This window comes from Argiope bruennichi, chromosome 10, assembly GCF_947563725.1.
Source record: "Argiope bruennichi chromosome 10, qqArgBrue1.1, whole genome shotgun sequence".
Lineage (NCBI taxonomy): Eukaryota > Metazoa > Arthropoda > Arachnida > Araneae > Araneidae > Argiope > Argiope bruennichi.
This window is the reverse complement of record NC_079160.1, coordinates 113,940,598-113,961,446: the sequence shown is the minus strand read 5'-3', so window position 1 is coordinate 113,961,446 and position 20,849 is coordinate 113,940,598. Positions and strand designations below refer to the sequence as shown.

The window sequence follows — 20,849 nt, the reverse complement described above, 5'->3', positions numbered from 1 at the left end:
TTACGTAATAACCGCTCTGAAAATATTCTTCATCCCTAGCATGGTTGTTCTTCATATGTTCTATCTGTAAGATGTGTGAATGTGCCCCCCTGTAAAAAGGGGTTGTGCAAGCGAATGTGATGCGTGCTAGCTAAGACGTACTCTTGGCCCTAGTTGGCGCTACTAAAACAAGAGGCGCTCCCTTGGCTTAAAGTCGCTGACTTCGTTAGAGAGCCTGTTCATGGCAAGTGCCGTTATAAGCAACAACAACAACTAAACCAAAATTAATTGAAAAATCAGATAATTATTTGTCAAAATGGCAAAAATTAACTAAATTAGTACAACAAGTTTGGAAAAATTGAAAACGTGTTCAGTTGAATAATTTACATCTTGGAAACAAATGGCAGTTTGCAAAAAATAAAGTAAATAAATCTCAATGATATGGTTGTAATCAAAGATCCTGATTTGCCTCCATGTAAATAGAGACTGGGTAGAATTCAAGAATTAATAAAAAAGTTCAGATGGCTTGGTAAGAGTTGTTGTATGTAATAAGAGTTTTAAATGGTGTTATTAAAAGAGGTATTAGTCAAATATATATATATATATATATATATATATATATATATATATATATATATATATAATACATGTAAATCCAAAAAATTAATTGGATTTATTTGTGTATATGATTATAAATAATATATAGAGACTTTAACTCATTTGTGTAAATTTGTATATATAAGAATTTTTCAGTATATATATTTTTTGTTTTTATATTTATATTTATTTTTTGTAATAATTATGTCCAATTTATTGTGATTTGTGAAATTCATGTTGTATCCGTATATTGAAATTGTGCAATTTCAAGGCGGGAGTATGTTACGTAAGCATATTGCCCTGCCTCTCACTTGTAACGCCCTCAAGCGGTATATATGAAAAACAATCATTCCTATAAAATTATCGATGCAGCAGCAACGCCGAAAGGAAAAGCTCAAAGGAACTGCCGAAAGTGGAGAAACAATAAAATCTTTTTAAAATTCTAAAAAAAGTCCGTCATTATTGTTGAACCTCTCCAGGAATAAATAAATTCTATATCTATGAATTAAGTTTATTTAACATTAAAATATGTGTTCTATGAATTAAGTTTATTTAACAATAAAATTTCTGTTCTGTGAATTAAGTTTATTTAACATTAGATTAACATAAACTCAAATATTAACAATATTTTGATAGTAAAAGAAACTGTGAACCTTTTTTTATATACTACTTTGTAACTTTTTAATCAAAGAAGGGGTTAGTATCCGAATAAAAAAAAGCTAAATAATATTTAATTTCCTTTAATTAAATGTAAAAATTGGTTATGAGTTATTTTGAAGCCAAATTAGAGAAAGTGTGCTTGCCACCCGTCGGCAAACCTCTACTGCCGCCTCTGGGATTTGGGATATGGAAAGATAATAATTATACCATTTTTCTCTTTCTTTTCAGTTTCTTTTGAAAAAAGAAAAATGAAATCTAGCTCCTTTTTCTCAACAAAGCATTATCCTTCCCTATAGAAACTACCAGCATACAAATTAAAAAAATTAAACATATAATAATTGCTAACGGAGATTTGACTTTTCCACTGAGATATTAGAAAATTATATGTTCTTTATGAAAATTAAATTAAAACAATATTTGGCCATCTGCTCTTTTCTTTTTCAGTGTAGAAAAAATGAAAATATTAAACATCTGCCTCTAAGTCTGTAATATGAATATTTACAAGTATAAAATAGATATCATATCAAAAAGCTAATTACTTGAAAGAAATTCTAACCCCCTATTATATTTGTTCATTTATATATATATTAGTGCTTTTTATAGAAAGCAGAACGTTTCCCTCTTAATATAAATGTCTTTTTTGGAGGTCCTAGATCAAAAAAAGTACAAAACAATTTCTTATTAACAAAATTTAAATACATATTTAGATAAATATGCTTTTGAAATCATTTTTTTCAGTATAGCTAATTGATGGAACAGAAATATATATATATATATTTCAATTCTCCCTATATAATGTTTATATATCCTCTAAGAATAAATTCCTACATCTTTTTAATTATTGGCAATCGTCATAATAAATTTTTGAAATTACGGAAAAACACATTCTAATTCACACATTCTTTCTCTCGTTTTTTTTTAATTTTTATTTTATTGAAACATTTATAAAAACTCCGTGCACTACAAAGTATCACACGGGGCTTACAGAAGTAAGTATGCAACACATTACATAAAGAAAAAAAAAGAAAGTTTAACAGTCATGAAGGATTACAGATGTCAACAATAAATTTACAGAAATTTTCAAAAGCACTTCTGGTGGAAATAAGTTGATGAAATTCTGGAGGCCAATTTATATGAATGTCCTGGAGAGCCAGTTTCAGGATCTGTCTTTCTTTGACAAACTTGAAACATAGAAGGAGCACATGTTCAACATTTTCCTTGACACCAATATTACAATCGCAGGAAGATGAAGGAAACAAATTAAATTTGTACATATAACTTTTAAAGTTACCATGCCCAGTGAGAAATTACGTTATTTTGTAATAGTATAAAAATGATGGCATGGCAGTCTCTTATTAATGGATGGAAAAAATTTCTTTAAGCTCCCTTTATTTGAAAGGAGATATTCTTGATTCCAAGACTCCACCATTTTTTCTTTCTTAATCTTCTTGTAAAAGAATTTAGGAATATTAACGTCAAGTCAATTTTGCGCTTAGTGGCAGCCTTTGCAAGCCAATCGGCCCACACATTTCCATATATGCAAAAACTATTGAGATATTTTTATCTTTCAGGTTTTGAGTTTGCGTTTGGATTTCGGCGATTATGTTGTTAGACGAAGAAATACACTTCAGAGAATCCAAGGATGAAAGAGAATCGGTACATATAAGATAGTCTGAGATTACAGTATTTTGTTCAGCGATCCATTTGATGGCGAAGTTTAAACATAAGAGTTCAGCTACAAAAACTGTGCATTCATCACAAATTCCGAATTGAAAGTGCTCGGATTCAATACCATTTCTGAAAACAACAAATGCGAAACCAACTCTGCCATCAATATAGCAAATAACAGGGAAAACATCCTTGGTTTTGTCACTAAGTTGAATAATAAAGGTAGCGGTTCTCTCTGAGGGATGAGGAAGAAAAGATGGAGACAGAATATAATCATAATTAGAAAAGGGAGAAGCAGAAAGATTTTCTTTATAGACAATATTATGAAGAATAACAATATCAATTGGAGGGAAGCCAGAAATTGCATAAACTGACTCATAACTTATAGTACGATATCCGCATATGACCCTCAAAACTATCCTTCTTTGTATGCGTCACAGATATTTAGAATTCTTCTTCCTTTGAAGCGCAGCACCCCAAACTCTAGAACTATACATAATGAAAGGTTCGATTCCCTGTTTATAAATGAGCGAATGTACGTTGGAATTTATACCAAATGTGTTGCATGCGATCCGATTTAAACCACGCTGTAATTTATCACATTTCTCTGATACGTAAGTTAAGTATTGCTTCCAAGAAAATTTACTATCAAGAAGAACCCTAAGATATTTCATTTGTTTTACCATAGTCAAGGGGGCTCTGTCGAGTCCAATTTAAAACCTTTTAACCATTCGGAAGCTAGGTTCAAAATTTCCTGCGCGCGTAGGAAGATCCCTACCTTGGAAACAAACTAGGATGTCATCAGCAAAAGCTATGATGTCACAGCAGGCCATATTTTTAAGTTTAGATAGATCATTGATAATGACAGGGGTGTTTGTGCTCCGGGGAAACCCCGGAATTCCGGGGATTTTGAACTTCGATCCCCGGAATTTCCGGGGATCGTCGTTCAAAAGGAAGTAGGAATAATAATGAATTATTTATTTTGATCTGGGTAATTTTGTTTGCTTTTAAAGCAGAAAACGCAAGGTCAGTGTGTGTGGTGAAAACTTTTCCTTTCTTTCTCCAAAGGCAGTGATAATGCGTGTAAAGGGGGAAAAAACTTCTTTTTTGTTCTTTCCTTATTGCGAGTTATGACTCATTCCTCCGGTTCTCGGACATTCTCTTCTGGATTCTTTTCGGCAAGTAGGCGCGGCAGAAAAAAAAGGGGGAGACTTCGTTCGACCAGATGTGCGATAACGTGACTCTGGGTTCAAAGGTCTTATCTCTACTGGCGTGGCGCCAATAAGTAGAGAAGGGGGATTTTTCGCCGTATTAGCTATTTGTCATTGATCGCTTCGCAACTTTTTTTTCTCCGCTGTGTAAAATTTTCGTTTCATTTATTGATGCACATGTAAATTTTTCGTTTCGCTTATTGAAATATTTTTTTATTTATGTACGCAAGAGAATTTCGTTTAGAAATTGCAGCATATGAAACAGAAATTACCCCTTAAAAATTCATATCTAATTAGTTTTACAGCATTAGATCCAGAGCTAAGAGGTAAAACCAGTACAATATTAGCTTTTGAAAAATTATCATCTTTTATGTCCCATATTTTTAGTGATAATGAAAAGTCAAAAGTAGAAGCTGAAATAAGGTTATACCAGAGTGATATTGATATCACCAAAGAAATGCTCTACACATCTGATGAAAGTGGAAATCAAGTCAAGTGTACAATTGATAAATATTGGTCTAAAGTTTTTAATTTAAAAGATGATTTCACAAATGATTATAAGTATCCTACATTGGCTAAATTGGTCAAGCCTGCCTTAGCTGCTTCCATGGCCCATTAGTGGAAAGTGCATTCAACTTAATGGATACACTTGTCACTGACTATAGAACCTCTCTTAAGATTGATTCCCTAGATGCAGTGCAGACTATTAAATATGATTTAAGGGCTTCTAAAGAAACCTCATGTGAAAAATATGGCTCAAAAAATCCAATGACTGATCCAATTCACAAAGATCTCTTACTGAATATGAACAGAAGTTGGAAAACATATCAAGAGGACTTAAAAACATGTATTTCGGATGAGTCACCTATAAAAGTCTCTGAAAAACCTTCTACATTAGCAGAAAAGCAAACTGCTTCTACCTCTGCATGTGCAGTTCTCGAGGAAATTTCTTCAACTGTAAATGAGAAAAATAAAAGTCAACCTTCCTGCAATTATGAAGTTCACCACAAAAGAAAGACAAGCCCACAAACATCAAAAAAAAAAAAAAAAAAAGCAGCAGAAATGAGAATTTTTTTAAAAGAATTAATTCAGGTAATTTAAAATATTTGCATAAAATGTAGTAGTTTATATGTTTGAAAATTTATGGTTATTAATTTTGCAAAAAAAGTAATTCATTGAACTTTTATAATTAGGTCATTCAATACTTCATAATTGTAATTTTTCATTTCTCCCCCCCCCCTTCTCGAAACTCCAAAATGCCGGTAGTAAGTCCGTAAAAGTTTCAGGGGATTTTTTGGGGTCCCACAAACACCCCTGTAATGATATTCCAAAAAAATAGGTCCAGAAAATGATCACTGAGGGAAACCCTTTTAAAGATGACGGATTGCAGAAGTCGAACTCAGTTGCATTTTTGCCATTCTATCATTTAAAAAGTCAGCAACAAGTGAAACAATTTTAATCGGAATTTCCACTTTTTTAAGGAGATTCAGAATGCAAGGCCACCATGCATTGTAAAAAGCATCTTTCATATCAAGAGAAACCAAGATTGAGTATAAGTGTTTCTTTGTACCTCTTTGAGCAATCTCATTCAAACGTGAAAGAGCGTCTTCAGTACTTTTTTGAGGGGTAAAACCATACTGATCACTAGAATGAAAATCTCCAGATACCAGCAAATCCTGTTAACAAAAAGTTTCTCCAAGCATTTACCAACAGCCGGAAGTAAGCTTATGCATCTAAGGTTATCCAAATGAGGAATTCTAAATTCATTAATTTTGGGGGTGAGAATCACCTGGGCATGTGTCCAAACACGTGGAAAATACCTGCATCTAGGCAAAGATTAAAAAGTGTATGAAGAAAAGAAGGGAATGCTAAGTGAAACTATTTAATAATCTCATTTGAAATAGAATCCGGAGCAGGTGATTTATTTGGCTTCAGCATAGAAACAACTGTATTAACTAAAACTTCATCACGGGAAAAGGAAGGGTCAATAAGGGAAGGGTAAGCAGTACGCGCGGTCTGACGATACACTTTCTGTAAGTAATTGTCATTTTCCTGTGAATCAGAAGGGAAGGATTTCTGAAGCACAGCATTTATTATCTCATCTAAAGAGGTGGTTGTTTCTTCCGTGGGTAGATTAATACCAGTTATTTCAATTTTTTTTTCATGAAATATCTATTAACACCATATGCATAAACCTTTTTCCACACATTTTGAACATCAATGGTCAAAAGAAATTTCTTCCAAGAATCAGATTTAGCATCAGTAAGCATTTGATTATAATCTTTCCTGTATTCAAAATATTTATCTTTGTATAACTCTCTAACAGTTGGATTCCTACAACGCTGAAATCTACGCCTAAAGGCATTAAGCCTCTTTCTCGCATAGCCAATCTCGATTGACCACCAAAGGACACTATGCTTGCTAGGGTTTTTAATAGGTATTGAGTACAAGCATGCCTTATAAAGAAAAGAACCAAGTTCCTCAACAACTGTATTTAGGTAAAAACAATCAGTACAACTGTTAAGAGTATCGAATATACGAGTTATACGAGAAGAACACAGAACGAGTTACACGAGAAGATTCCCGAAAACGGCATCAGTTTGCTTCCTTTGTATTGAATATTATAAAAGGAACTATTGATGTATCTTGCAGGACAGTAGAAAGACAAAACTCTAATTCTATCATCGCATGATCAGAAAGGGGTTCATTCTCAGAAAGATACCAACTCGAAATGTCCTGGAGTAGATCCGAACCAACATTTGTAACATCAATATAGCTTGTATCCTGAGGTGCACGAAAAGTAGGTCCACAGTCTTCGTTAATAATAAATAAATTGTTGGCAGAAATAAATTCACACAGCTTTTCTCCCCATGCATCTGAATAGGGACTAAACCATAATTCGGATTTGCTATTGGTGTCCATACTCCAAACCAGTCGATTGAGATTCCTGTAACAAAAAATTTAGTTAATTTTATGAAGATACGAGTCAATGTTTTTTGAAGGTTCAAAATAATATGAGAAAAGAGAAAACACAGTTGTGCCTGCGGCAACTTCTAAAGTGATCATATTGTAATCAGTATTTTTATAAAGTTGAAAGATCACGTGAACGAACAATAATGGCTACCTTAATAATGTCTGAATTAGAATCATAAAAAACTCTATAAGTACTGGGATAACCCAGAAGAGAACTCCTATAACTATGAGGTTCCTGAACCAGCGCACAGTCAATATTATCTGTTTCCATATTTAAAGAACTTGCTGTGTCTCAGATTTGGATTTATGAAGGTTTAACTGCACACACTTTAGAACTTGTTTTTCTGACCTAACCGTAGTTAATTCTAGATTGAGTATTCTTCTTCATAAAAATATGGCAAGGACAGCACTCAGAAAATGGTTTATGATTAACATTGACTTTTTTATGTATATTATTTGTTTTGTGATTGAAACGGATGCAGTTTATTCAAGCCATTGCATCTCTATTCGAACAATTTTTGCCTTTGTGTTCTCCAAAGCAGATAAAACAGGCCGTTGGTTTATTACATTCGTCAGCCCGATGGTTGTATCCAAGACACTTAAAACATCTATTGATGATAAGAAAATCGTCAACATCACATACACTCCAATTTATTTTTAGTCTTGTTTGTCGTTGAATAAATACAACTGTGAACCATAGTGAGCGTTTCAATCACAACATGCCTCGTACATTGGAAGTTTTATAAAGTAAAGCAAACTCTGCACTGGCTTAAATTTTCATCAGATACAGCAATTTCAAGATTTTGTTCAGAAATCACTTTTAGGAGATCTTCATTAGTAATTAGGCACATTTTTAACCAGGATGGCTGGATTCCTCCTTTTAGGCAGAAAAGTATTCCGAAGATTTTTCCTTAAATTCGGTTAAAAATCGATTCCGATCATTTTCAGAAAAACATCTAACTAATAGTTTATTTCCTCTAATATTTTTTAAGTTACATACACCTAGTTTAGACTCTGATGGATTTATTTTTAATTTAATAATTTCCTAACATCATCAGAAGAGCAATTTTCTGAGTCTACAATTAGACAGTAATTTGAAGAAAATGAAGACTTTTCTTTATCTTTTGTAACATCAGATGGCGCCACAACACTAGCATACGTTGGATTTGTAATGGCTTTCCCTCAAACTTTGTTTACAAGCCTCCAAAAAATTAACTGCCTTTATTCTTCCAAAATTCTTATATATAGAAGATTTTAACTCACCCAAAGCTTGTCTGGCCTCTTCACGCACCTGTTGGTTCATATCGCATTTCGATAGTAGCGCTGATTCAACAATCTTGCAATGTTTTCCAAGAGCATCCAAAAGTACGTCATCCTCCATCGCCGCCATATTTGAAGATTCTCTCAGTTAGGAGAAAAGTAATGTATTTCGCTTTTATTGCCAGATAAATAATTTATACCATTAATAAAACTTGTGACTTTAGAAAAATCAATCGGCATATTTTTTTCACAAATCGAAGAACATGTAAAATTTATTAAAGAAAATTTTAGCTTTATGTATTTTACTATAACACTATTATTTGAAACATTCCTAAAGTGTCGAATTTTCATAAAAAAATAGATTTGAAAACCAAATTTGAGGTATATATATATATATAATGTATGTATTCTCATTATTTACAGCAAACATGTCTTTTAACAACTATATTTGGAAAATGGATTTTCATCAGTCCCTCCAAATGCTTATTCCTTCTCATCCATCCTGTGGACAAAGCGCAATTGTGATTGGTTTGCTATCTACAATAGAAAATAGCACACAGCCATTCCCATTTTTGGTGTGGCAGAGTACACACAGTTTGTGAATGAAAATAGCTGTATCCACATTGTGTTTCTTTAACGAAAATTACTCCATCAGTATGATCATTCGCGAGCGAGCAAAATATTCAGAAACTTTATTTCACATCTTGTCGTTCTCTTACACATTTGTCAAGTATGATTCATTTCGTTCACTTGTAAGAACCGTTCATTTCACCTTGTGCGTTCGCGAACCACTAATCTATATACCATAATTCAAAAAGGCATGTTTGTTTATAAACACCATTAATTGTATTTCTTATTGGTTCTGAAGATGAACAAGGAATGCTATAATGTGAGCTTTATATTTCGTTTTTAAATCGCCTTTTTGTTTTTAAAAGTTATATGTATTAAATATTGCTTAAATGCTGACGAAAATTGATAATTTTAATATTAATATCCCCTGGCTTGACAAAAAAATGGCGTTAGGCAAATTTAAATTAGCTTTTTCCTCAAAAAATTCATAATATTTAGTTTATCTAATATAATTCACTTCTTCAATCAGATGTGTATATTCACATCATTGCTTCAGAATTTTAATGCGCAAGCAGCTCTTATATTTTATGTCCAACTATCATTTTGTGTTCTAAACTAAGGAATCGAATATGTATATAAATAACGGATTATTAAATGCATAATTATTTATTATGTCAATGAACTATGTAACTTTGTGGAAAATTAGCTGTAAATGAATTCTTTGATGGTTATTTAAATATTAAGATTATTATTTTTTGACATCTTCTTGAGATCGGCAATTGAAAAATATATTATATTTCTACAATACATCCACCTGCATACTATAGTTACTATAGTTAGATCTATTAGTAGATGATTCTTCTAATATATGAAATTTTTTATTTATTTTAAACACAAAAAATAAACAGAGCTTTTACCATGTGAAATGGCATCGAGTCAATAAGTACCTTAAATTATAAAGTTAAAGAAATGTAAACAATTAAATATTTTATTTATACATAATTTGTTGTGTATTGGAGAATTTCACGGCCTAAGTGAAGATTAGTGTGCACCAGCCGATTGTCGCCAATATTGCAACCCATCGGATCCCTCTTATAGCAACCGTACTGCTGTTTTGTTTACTACTTTTTGCAATGGTTGAGTTGTACTTAAACTACAATTAAATTATGAAAAATGTTAAATTAAAAATATTAAAAAAATATCGATTAAAGATTTTACTTTTGTTCTTTATTATAAAGAAATTTAAGCTTATAATTAAAAGTTATTTTCTTCTTTCTTTTTTTAATGTGAATACGAACAGAAAATATTTATTCTTTTGCAATTTTTAATTGTCAGTATTCGCTTTAAAAAAATCGTCTGCATTCTCACTTTCAAAGACAGCTGCAAATGGAATTCTTCGCAGTTCTCGTAACTCTTTTGGTGTTATAACGGTTGGTTCCCTTCATAATTTGTTATGTCGGGATTATTTCGAACCTGTAGAATGGATGAGGAGCGAGTTAAATATGCATACATATATATTTTACGAGTTAATGAAATTAGGAAAGGATGCTTGTTAGAAATTTTGTATTGAGAATGGTTTGATATCGAACCGGCAGAATGGATGGAAGGTGAGTGGAATATATTCTTTTACAAGTTGATGAAGGTGGGAAAAGTATGTTTGAAATTTTGTATGGAGAATGTTCCGATTGCTTATTTCTCCGTTTTTTCTTTTCTCTTGGTTATGTACTGTTTCTGTTTTCCACACAGTCTTTATGTTCAATGCGCTAGCGAAGCTACTAGGTTCCCGCTCCCGCTGCTAGCGAAGCCGTAGGATGTTTTTTTTTAAGTTAAAAAATTCTGCCCGGTGCCTTCTACAGATGCCGAAGGCATCTGTAGAAGGCACCGGGCAGTATGAAAAAAAAAAATACTTATCAGTAAAAAGTTCTAATTAGATGGCGGGAAATAGTAACCGTAACTGTTCCGCGGAAGTATTTGTTTATTTTGTCCGCCATCTTTATTGGCGACTTGGCATTGTTGGCGCAGCTGGGTGCACACTAAAATTCACTTTTACCAATTTCACTTATAGATACTTGTGTATTACTCACGTTTTTGATCAACATAGTCAGAATTTAAAGAACTTATTAGTGACTAACCTTTGGTGATTAAAGCTTGCATGCATTTAATACATGAATACTAATTTAAGTAATTAATCTATTTTGATAAATTCATTTCAATAATGGTATTTTTAAGAGATGGATTAAATTTTTAGAATTTTATATAGCCTTATTAAATTGTCATTATGTCATTTTTATTTATAGATATAGTTAATATTAATTTCATAAGCTCACATAAATTTGTCCTTATTTATGAAACTAAAATTTAATTGGGGAAAAACTTAATTTGGGATCAAACTTGTGATGTGATCTTTATTCAATATTTTTTTGAAAGTGTGGGATTTATTTTAATTTGAATTTAGTAATTTATTGGTTCTTTCCTTTAGTTGTGTGTATATTCTTGATTTTATTTAAATGTGTGACATCTGTCTTTACTTATTATAGTATATTATAATATTAAACAAAAATTACTATTATTTTAACAATTACTATTATTTTAAACATTCGACTGTGCATTTTTTTTTTTTTTTTTTGACTGATTAATATAGCTTTAACTTCACAAGTAAATAAAATCCAAAAATTACGTAAGAACTATGTCTTGTAAATATAATTCATTAAAAAAATATATAATCCAAGAATTATATGAAATTTGGTTTTTACTCATTGTTGCTTTGTTAATTTATCAGTAATTTGAAGATTTAATAAATAAAATTTAGTAAATAGATACCCTTTTTCATTATTTTTATATGCACATATAATAAAATAAACTAGATTGAAAATGATTAATTAGGATGTTCCATTTGGATTTATGATGTTCATATGATATCTATAAGCCTAAAGTTTATGAATATCCCTTACCACCTCTACAAGTACATAGATGCTTGATGATGAATGTATTAAATTGAGTTGATAGAATTTAAAGTTCAAAATGTTTCTTCAGCATCCACATTTTACATACTTAAGGCCATGAGAAATAAACTTGCCACTAAATTCAACAATTTTGAAATGTCCTTAATAAACTGTGTTTTCCTGTTGGAATAAAGTTACTAAAAAACTGTTCAATGTTTTTTAATGTTAATTGACAAATCTCATGACGTTCACTTTTGCTTCATAATATAGATTAAACACTCAAATAAATTCTCAACCCTTTAGGTACATTTCACATATCAGAATGTTCTGTATTTGTTTGAATTTATGTTTTTTTTTTTTCTAATTTTAATTAGCTTAAGTGATCTTAATATTATGTAGAATATATTCTGAATAATAAGAAATAAATGAATTCTTATAAAAGTTCCGATTTCACATGTTCAAAAAATTATAAAAGTTGTTTCAAATAAATGTGTAGTCAGAGAGATAATAATCATTATAATTTGTTGATAATAATTTGATTACTGCTGAAAAGAAGATTGGTGAAAGTTCTTATAAATTTTTTCAGTGAACCAAAAATCTCCATGTTTTAGTTTTATATCACAAACCATTAAGAATTGTTTTTATATGATATTTATTTTAGAAAATTAAGCAAATTAATGAACAAATCAAATGATTTTAATTGAATAAGCAAAATGAATTTAATTTCTTATGTATGTTTTTTTTTTTTTTTTTTTTTTTTTTTAATATTTCCATAATTTCTTAGTGAAATACTAAAAATGTTTTAATATGTCAGAAGTGAAAGCTGAACAGCTTGAAGAGTTTAAAATGGACAGAGCATTTACTTTTGCACTTTGATAATAAAATAAAGTAATTTGAAATTTGGTGATTTTTAGAAACAGTGAGTGTTTATGATGTTATTTAGTTGAAATTATTTCTTCTTTCTTTGATTAAATACATATAGTCTCTGTATCTAATTATAGTTTTTCATTCTATAGTTTAGCTGATTAAAACAATATTCAAATATATTTAAAACATCCCTTTAAATCAAATGAGCTTGGTTTTTCCATTGATATTTATACGAATGTCTTGCACCTGAAGGAAAAACTTTTTTCATATATATATTAAAACTTTAATTATATCACCAAAAACATTGAAAAAAAAAAACAGTACATTTTATTATTTCAGTACAGTATTATTTCAACCAGTACATTTTTTTCCCTCAATGAAAAGATATTTGGTAATTAACTATCATATTTGAGATCTGAATTGAGGTAAGCTATTTTGCATATTGAAATAAGCATAAATTGATCGTATTATACTTAAAACAAAAAAAACTCGTATAGGAATTAATTATTGAATGACTGCACTGAAGGAAGATATATGAATTTTATAGGAGTAGAGATATGTTGAGGATTGGAAAAATAAGGCTGTTAAATAATTGCTGGAAACACCACCGTTCAAGAATGATTTGAGCTCCACTTTTAAAAAAATTTACATTTTCCTTGGAACAGTTCGTGCAGTTATTATTCGTTTTATAATAAATTTTTCAATGTTAATTTTACAATTCTTTTTTTTTTATCTGGTGTAAATGTTATTTTTTTCTCGCCATTGCATCACAGCTTTCACTCGCATGCTTTTCTTAATGGTAATGTTTATCTGCTGTGTTCCGACATCTTTACTCTTACTTTTAATTCATATATATATATAAACCATCTTCTAATATACGTGCATAGCCTTTTAACCTTAAACTCTGTATTTTGAAAGTGTTGCAATTTTTTTTATAGTTTTTGATGATTTTTTCTCATGTTTTAATACGTTTTCATTGCCATATCAAGTATCTTTTTAAGGCTGTTGGATAGTATAGCTTTTGTGAAATATCATAAATACCATTTAATATTTTATTTAATTTTATTATTCACTAGTCGCCTCAGACGACCAGCTGTATTCCCGAGAATGCTGATTATATTTGAATTCAGCTGAATCATTTAAGTAATTTTTATAATTGCATCGAATCATTGTCTTTTAAGGTGTGTTTCAAATTTTTAGGGATACCATATAAAAACATAAAATCGGAATAATTTTTACCTAATATCTGTAAAAACTTCTTTGAAAAACATGAAAAATTAAATATAATAAAAAAAATCTAAAATAATTAAATAAATATCAATGCTAATAAAAGAAGAAAATAGAAAAAAATGCCAAATTTGTGTTTCAAATTTTTAGGGACAATTAGATGAGATGGTATATAAATTGAAGTTAAATCTTTATTATTGCTCATTTTCATTTACTACCAGTTGTTTTAATAACTTAAAAAGCTTATATTGAAAGTATTAGTTCTTAATTTTTTGCCGAAGAAATATGGCTAAAGGTAAATGGTTATCAGATCTTGAAAAAGGCCAAATAATAGCTTATTACAACGAAAAGAAGTCTCTGAGAAATATTGCAGCCCTCATAAAACGTTCAAAACGTGCTGAAGAAAATTATGTGAAGCAGTTAAATGGGAAATCAACTGCCATTCAAAAGCGAGGACTTAAGCCAAAGCTCGATTCACGTACACGCAGGACAGTTATTCAGAAATGTGTAAATGGAAAATCATCAGTAAGAAAAGTAACAAAAGAATTGAAACTGGGATGTTCTTACATTACTGTTTGGAGGTCAATCAAGAGCAATAAAAACATGAAATATGCGAAAAAGGCTTGCAAATCACTACTTGCCAACCAACACAAATTACAACGTTTATCCTGGGCAAAGGAATACGTGCATTTCAAAGATGAGTGGATAGAAGTCATGTTCAGCGACGAGAAGAAGTTTAATCTAGATGGGCCAGACGGTTGGAGATATTACTGGCATGGTCTAAGGAAAGAACCAGAGATTTTCTCCAAAAGGCAAATGTCCGGTGGATCTGTTATGATTTGGGGAGCTTTTAGCTTCAATGGTGCATGCGAACTGGCATTTGTGAATGAAAGAATGGATTCTGATCGATGCCAAGAAATGTTACAAACACATTTACTTAATGCAGGACCTGAAATATGTGGGCCAAATTGGACATTTCAACAGGATAATGCATCTATCCACAGCTCAAAATCAACAAAAAAGTGGTTTAGAGATAACAATCTGAAAGTTATGGATTGGCCAGTTAGAAACCCCGATCTAAACCCCATTGAAAATCTATGGGGTCTTTTGGCAAGAACAGTTTATGAAAGAGGGCGCCAATTTGATTCGAAAATGCAACTTCAACAAGCAATAATGGATGCTTGGTATTCTCTGGATCCAACACTTCTTCAGAACCTAATATATTCCATGCCAAACAGAATATGTGATGTCATCAGAAAAAATGTTGCTAATATTGAACGGTAAAAAAGTTTAATTTGAAGTTTTGAAGCTTTTACTTCCACTGTCCCTAAAAATTTGAAACACAAAATTTGTACTACTCTTTTGTTTAATTATTTCAAAGTTGAAATTTATTTGTTTAATCTTTATTTGTTTAATCTGAATTATCTTAAAATATTTATTTTTGTTATTTATCTAATTTGTTTCAGAAATAAATGTCAAATATTTATTATTTACGCTTTTATTATCATTTTTACTGGTGTCCCTAAAAGATTGAAACACACCTTAATTGCTGCTCATTCTGTACATACATTTTTGCAGAAGAGATCACTCTCCTGACATGATAGGCGTCATAGAAACGTAATTCTGTGTTTCATTTATCGTCTGAATATCTGTGAATTTTCATATATCTTCGAATCTATGCATTTTCATATACCTGTGAATTTTGCGGAATCGAAACTTCTTATTTTTTTATTTGTCTTAGAAGCTTTCTTTCTTTCTTTTTTAGCTTTCAACAATGTAACAAAATCATTGTATTGAAATTTTGATTAAATAATTAAAACGGTTTCAATTTCATGGCAAAAAAATTATATATAATTCGGTAAAAATTTTCACAAGTATTAAATTAGAATAATTTTTTTTTTTTTTCTTTCAATTTTGAAACCTTGTGAAATTTATTTTCCTAAAAATATTTTTGGAAGTTATCATGGAGGAAATACTAAAGTTAAGCTTAGATCTTAACGGAATTTCTGATTAAAATGTGAGAAATATCTTTCAGAAATGCGCACATCCTGCCTCCAGTATACGTCTTCCATTTGCCTGTATGTGAAATTATATGGCCTGTAGAGCACCAATACAAACACAATAAATGCACACTCATTCGTGTTTATTACTAGTAGATATTTGTTTAATTCTGTTGACAACATGTTTGTAAAAAAAAATGCATTAAAATTGTTTTTCTATTTCTACAATAATTACTCTGTTTTGCATGAAAGTTAAAAATTACACATCAATTGCATTTTAATTATTTTTTTTATTATTAAATAGGATCAACAGTTTTGTTTCTTCTCAAGGAATAAGACCAAGGCATCAGTAAACCGCAGTAAATCAATAAAACATCAAGCTCATTGAATAATATTTTATTTGACGGTAGAGCTTTGTCGGTTTTATATACAGGTTACACTTGTGTTCAGTTTCGTTATACATGTTGTTGCAATTAAAGTTGGCCTACTCAGAAGGCTCTAGAGCCGGTTTTATGGCTTCAAATGAAAGTAAATTTCACTAGTAGGTTGTAAAAGTAATGCTCTCTGCAAAAATCGGGAAAAAAAAAAAGTTCAATAGGTGGCGCCGCTTTCAATTTCCAATATCTAATTCGATTTTTGCCCCCCCCCTTTTTTTTAAAAAAAAAAATATAACAAACAAAATATTTTGAAGATGGTAAAAGTAAATTTTTGAAGATTCATTTTATCAGTTTCGGACAATCCAGACAAAACACACAAAATCTCAATTAACGCCTGAAGATCACTTTTTATTCAAATCATTGACAATCTACATAGAAAAACTCCGCCCTTTTTCCCATTCCATTTCCATTTTTTTTTTTTTTTTCCCCTGTTCAACACCAACTTAGAAAGAATTAAAGCTAAAGGCCTTCTGGGACATTTCCAAAAATTATTCAGCCCAATTGCTAATTTCAGACGTAGTACATGGAACCCTTTCCGATAATGATAAAGGACAGAGCTTCGACGTTCTTTAAAATTCTGCAACATCAGGGAATATGTTTTTTGACTTTTCAACGCTCCTAATCTTCCATTTGTTTTGGTTTCGCACAAGCACTTGGTACGCTTTCAGAGCTTTATATTTTTAACTTGCTAGTACTAACGCAAAAACTCCACCCTTTTTTCCGTTTGGACATTACATTTCTGGAGAGAAAAATTCAAACAATTGGTAAAAAAAAAAACATTTATTAGAAAATTGAAAGTAAGAACTCTTAACTGTATTACTGATAACCGTACTAATTTCTTACTATTTTTGTTTTCACGCATATAAAACCGATAAAGCAGATGGTGCCGATGGTAAAACCGATAGTAATTTATAAAAATGACTTCTGAGGTTTTATATCATTTCACCTTTTTATTTAGTGTGACAGTGAAAATTTTCAATATTGGGTGTTTATTTTTTTTTTTCAAACCACAATATATTTGTTCTTATCATTCTGTAACTATTAATTTCTTTACTTTTAAGCTCTATCAATCCTTTTGAAACTATGGTTATGTTTAACTATATTTAGTTGTTCTGAATGTGAAAATGTGTTGTTTTATATTATTTAGATTCCGAAAGTGTGAAAAAACTAAGTGAATGAATCGATTCCGAAGTGTTTCTGTGACAAGGAGAGCGGCTACGAAGTCATCGCATCTTTCCTCATGAATGAGGCAACGATAAGAGTGTGATTCACAAATCTAAGCTGCAGAATATGACTTATGTAATTTGGAATCCAGAACCATGGAAGATAGAAGGGGAAAATGAAAACAGTTCCACTCTAGATGTGCCCAAAATTTGAGATTTGCGATTTCTTTCCCTCGATTTTTTTTTTCTCTTGATATATTAGTGAATATTTTTATTTGTGTTTGCAACAGACAAATTTTGTTCCTATAAGTCAACTTGTAGAGTATACTCTCAGCAATGAAACTTAAACCTTATTTTTCCATTCAAACACGAAAGAAACCTTTTTTATATACTATTTGCATTCATGTGTTAGTTCATGTTATGTAAAATTTTGTTTACAAATTGAATCTGAAGGAAAGTTGGTTGCTTTTGGTTTATCAACTAGTTTTTTGAAAGCAAATTCTTTGTCACTTTCTTATTGCTTATGCGATGGAAAAGCCACGTCCTTCTGATCTATGCAGTCAAGCTGTTTCTCAGGTGGAAATTTCAAAAGAGGACTTACGTGCTCCTTTACAAAAGAAATCATATTCATGCGATGTTTGTGGTAAAATGTTTTCTAAATGGTGTGACTTAATAATCCATATACGGACGCATACGAAAGAGAAACCATACACATGTAATGTCTGTCATAAAGCATTTTCTATTAAATCTTCTTTAAATAGGCATATTCGGACACATACAAAAGAAAACCCGTACTCATGTGATGTGTGTCATAAAGAATTTACTTACAGTTCGAGTTTAAAGGCTCATTTACGAATACATACGGGAGAGAAACCGTACTTATGTGACGTGTGTTATAAAACATTTTCTGGCAAATCGTCTTTAATTCGACATATTCGGACACATACGAAAGAGAAGCCATACTCATGTGATGTGTGTTATAAAAATTTTTCTTTAAATGCGCATTTAAAGGCACATTTAAGGACGCATACCAAAGAGAAACCGTACTCCTGTGATGTGTGTTATAAAAAATTTTCTTTAAATGCGCATTTAAAGGCACATTTAAGGACACATACCAAAGAGAAACCGTACTTATGCGTTGTGTGTCATAAAGGATTTTCTCAGAGTTCGAATTTAAAGACTCATTTACGAACACATACGAATGAGAAATTATACACATGTGATGTGTGTCACAAAGAATTTTCTCAGAATTGGAATTTAAAGATTCATTTACGAACGCATACGGAAGAGAAACCATACTCATGTGATATATGCCATAAGACATTAGCTAATAATTTGAATAGGCATATTTTGACACATACGAAAGACAAGCTGTTTGCTTGTAAGTTTTGTAATAAAACATTTTCTGACAAGTGTCATTTAAGAACACATTTACAGGTGCACACGAAAGAAAAACCATTTGCATGTGTGATTTGTAGTAAACCATTTATTACCAATTCGCAATTGAAGAGGCATTTGCGAACTTACACGAACGAGGAACCTTACTCATCTGATGTATGCCATAAGGCATTTATTAACACTGCAAATTTGAATGTTCATATTCGTACACATACGAATGAAAAACCGTTTTCATGTAACCTGTGTAACAAAGGTTTTTCTAAGAATTCACATTTAAAGGTACATTTCCGGGTGCACACGAAAGAAAAACCATTTGCATGTGTGATTTGTAATAAAGCATTTATTACCAATTCGAATTTAAAGGCGCATTCGCTGACGCATACGAAAGAAAAACCGTACGAATGTGATGTTTGTAACATGACATTTATTAACAACTCGCAATTAAAATCGCATCTATGGACGCATTCGAAAGTGAAACCTTACTCATGTAATGTATGCCATAAAACATTTGCTAATAATTCGAATTTGAATGTGCATATGCGGACACATACGAACGAAAAACCGTTTTCATGTAACCTGTGCAACAAAACTTTTTCTGCGAATTCACATTTAAAGGTACATCTCCGACGTCACACGAAAGAAAAACCATTTGCATGTGTGATTTGTAGTAAAGCATTTGTTACCAATTCGAATTTAAAGGCGCATTCGCGAACGCACACGGAAGATAAACCATAAGCACGTCATTTGCTGACTGATATGAAATAATTTTCCTGTAACTTGTGTAATAAAGGATTTTTTTTATGTCTGCCGATTAAAGAGTCATTTGCGAGCTCTCATGAAAGATAAACTGTTCAAATAAAACATTTTTAGTAAGAAATTTTCTTGTTTATGTTTTAAACAGACATTTGTGAAATGTCAGAGCAAAAATAGAAATTGAAGAAAATCGATATTTTTGTAGTTCTTTTTCTGTAAGAGTGTGTCAGCTTATTTTTACTGTAACACACTATTTTTATGTTTAAGCCAATACCAGGTAAAGGAAAAAACTTACAATGCATTTGTGACGTCAAGAGATGGCGGCTTCTTTTTTCTTTTTTTAAATTTGCTTATTCTTTGGGTATTCCCTAATTAATACAAAATTTATTAAACTATTCCAACGTGTGCGGATTTTTTTTTTTTTTTTTTTTTTTTTGTAGCTTAGAAGAACCAATATACTGAGAAATTATATAAGATTAGTAACTACTTATCAGTATTTTGTGAATATATTGTAAACTGAAAATACTTCTGCACATATAATATGCTGAGAACCTGAAAATTCATTATATATATATTCTTTTTTATACTTACAGTTAAATTATTTTTATTTATCAAAATAGGCATTGCATATCATAAAAAGGAAATTAAGAAAGCATTAAACAAAATAAATGCCAATTTTATATTTAAAAAAAAAAGATATTTTCTCATATTTGATACTCAGAATACCTTATTGAAAGCATATTCCCTTGAAAAATGCATTTACACACATTTAATAGTATATGATCCATTTAGATGTTAACTTTTGTTTATTTTGTTGCTGCATATTGTGTTTTAGTTCAGATCAAAAAACTCCGAACCTCGGTCTATAATTTACATTGTTGCAAAAGCATTAGCTGTTTTTAGAACCAATAATCCAAAACTATTTAAAATCTTAAAAATTGTTCTATAATTTTTAATAAACTATATTTCTTTCCTAAAAAATGACATTTTATGGACTTAAAGCATTTATAAATAATAAACAAAAATATTTGAATGAATACACAAGACATAAATTTTAAACAAATGAAAAAATGATTATAATACTGTGTGTCCACCACGAGAACACTTCCAGACAACCGTCTATGTTTATTGCGGACGTTATAGA

The 20,849-nt window shown here is 30.7% G+C and overlaps 1 protein-coding gene across 4 annotated transcripts; it reads left to right on the top strand.

The window, feature by feature from the left end:
• The first annotated feature begins 9,132 nt into the window (after nt 1-9,132).
• On the top strand, nt 9,133-19,874 carry LOC129989398 (zinc finger protein 26-like). 4 transcript variants are annotated; one of them, XM_056097914.1, is made up of 3 exons: nt 9,167-9,237; nt 12,675-12,748; nt 17,539-19,874. In XM_056097914.1, exon 3 carries the CDS (start codon nt 18,083-18,085, stop codon nt 19,685-19,687), a length of 1,605 nt encoding a protein of 534 aa, XP_055953889.1. In that variant the 5' UTR covers nt 9,167-9,237; nt 12,675-12,748; nt 17,539-18,082; the 3' UTR covers nt 19,688-19,874. The 4 variants fall into 4 exon arrangements, with proteins under 4 accessions (XP_055953887.1, XP_055953889.1, XP_055953888.1 ...); XM_056097913.1 differs by having other exon boundaries at nt 12,675-12,779; XM_056097912.1 differs by lacking the exon at nt 12,675-12,748 and having other exon boundaries at nt 9,133-9,237.
• Nucleotides 19,875-20,849: the final 975 nt, after the last annotated feature.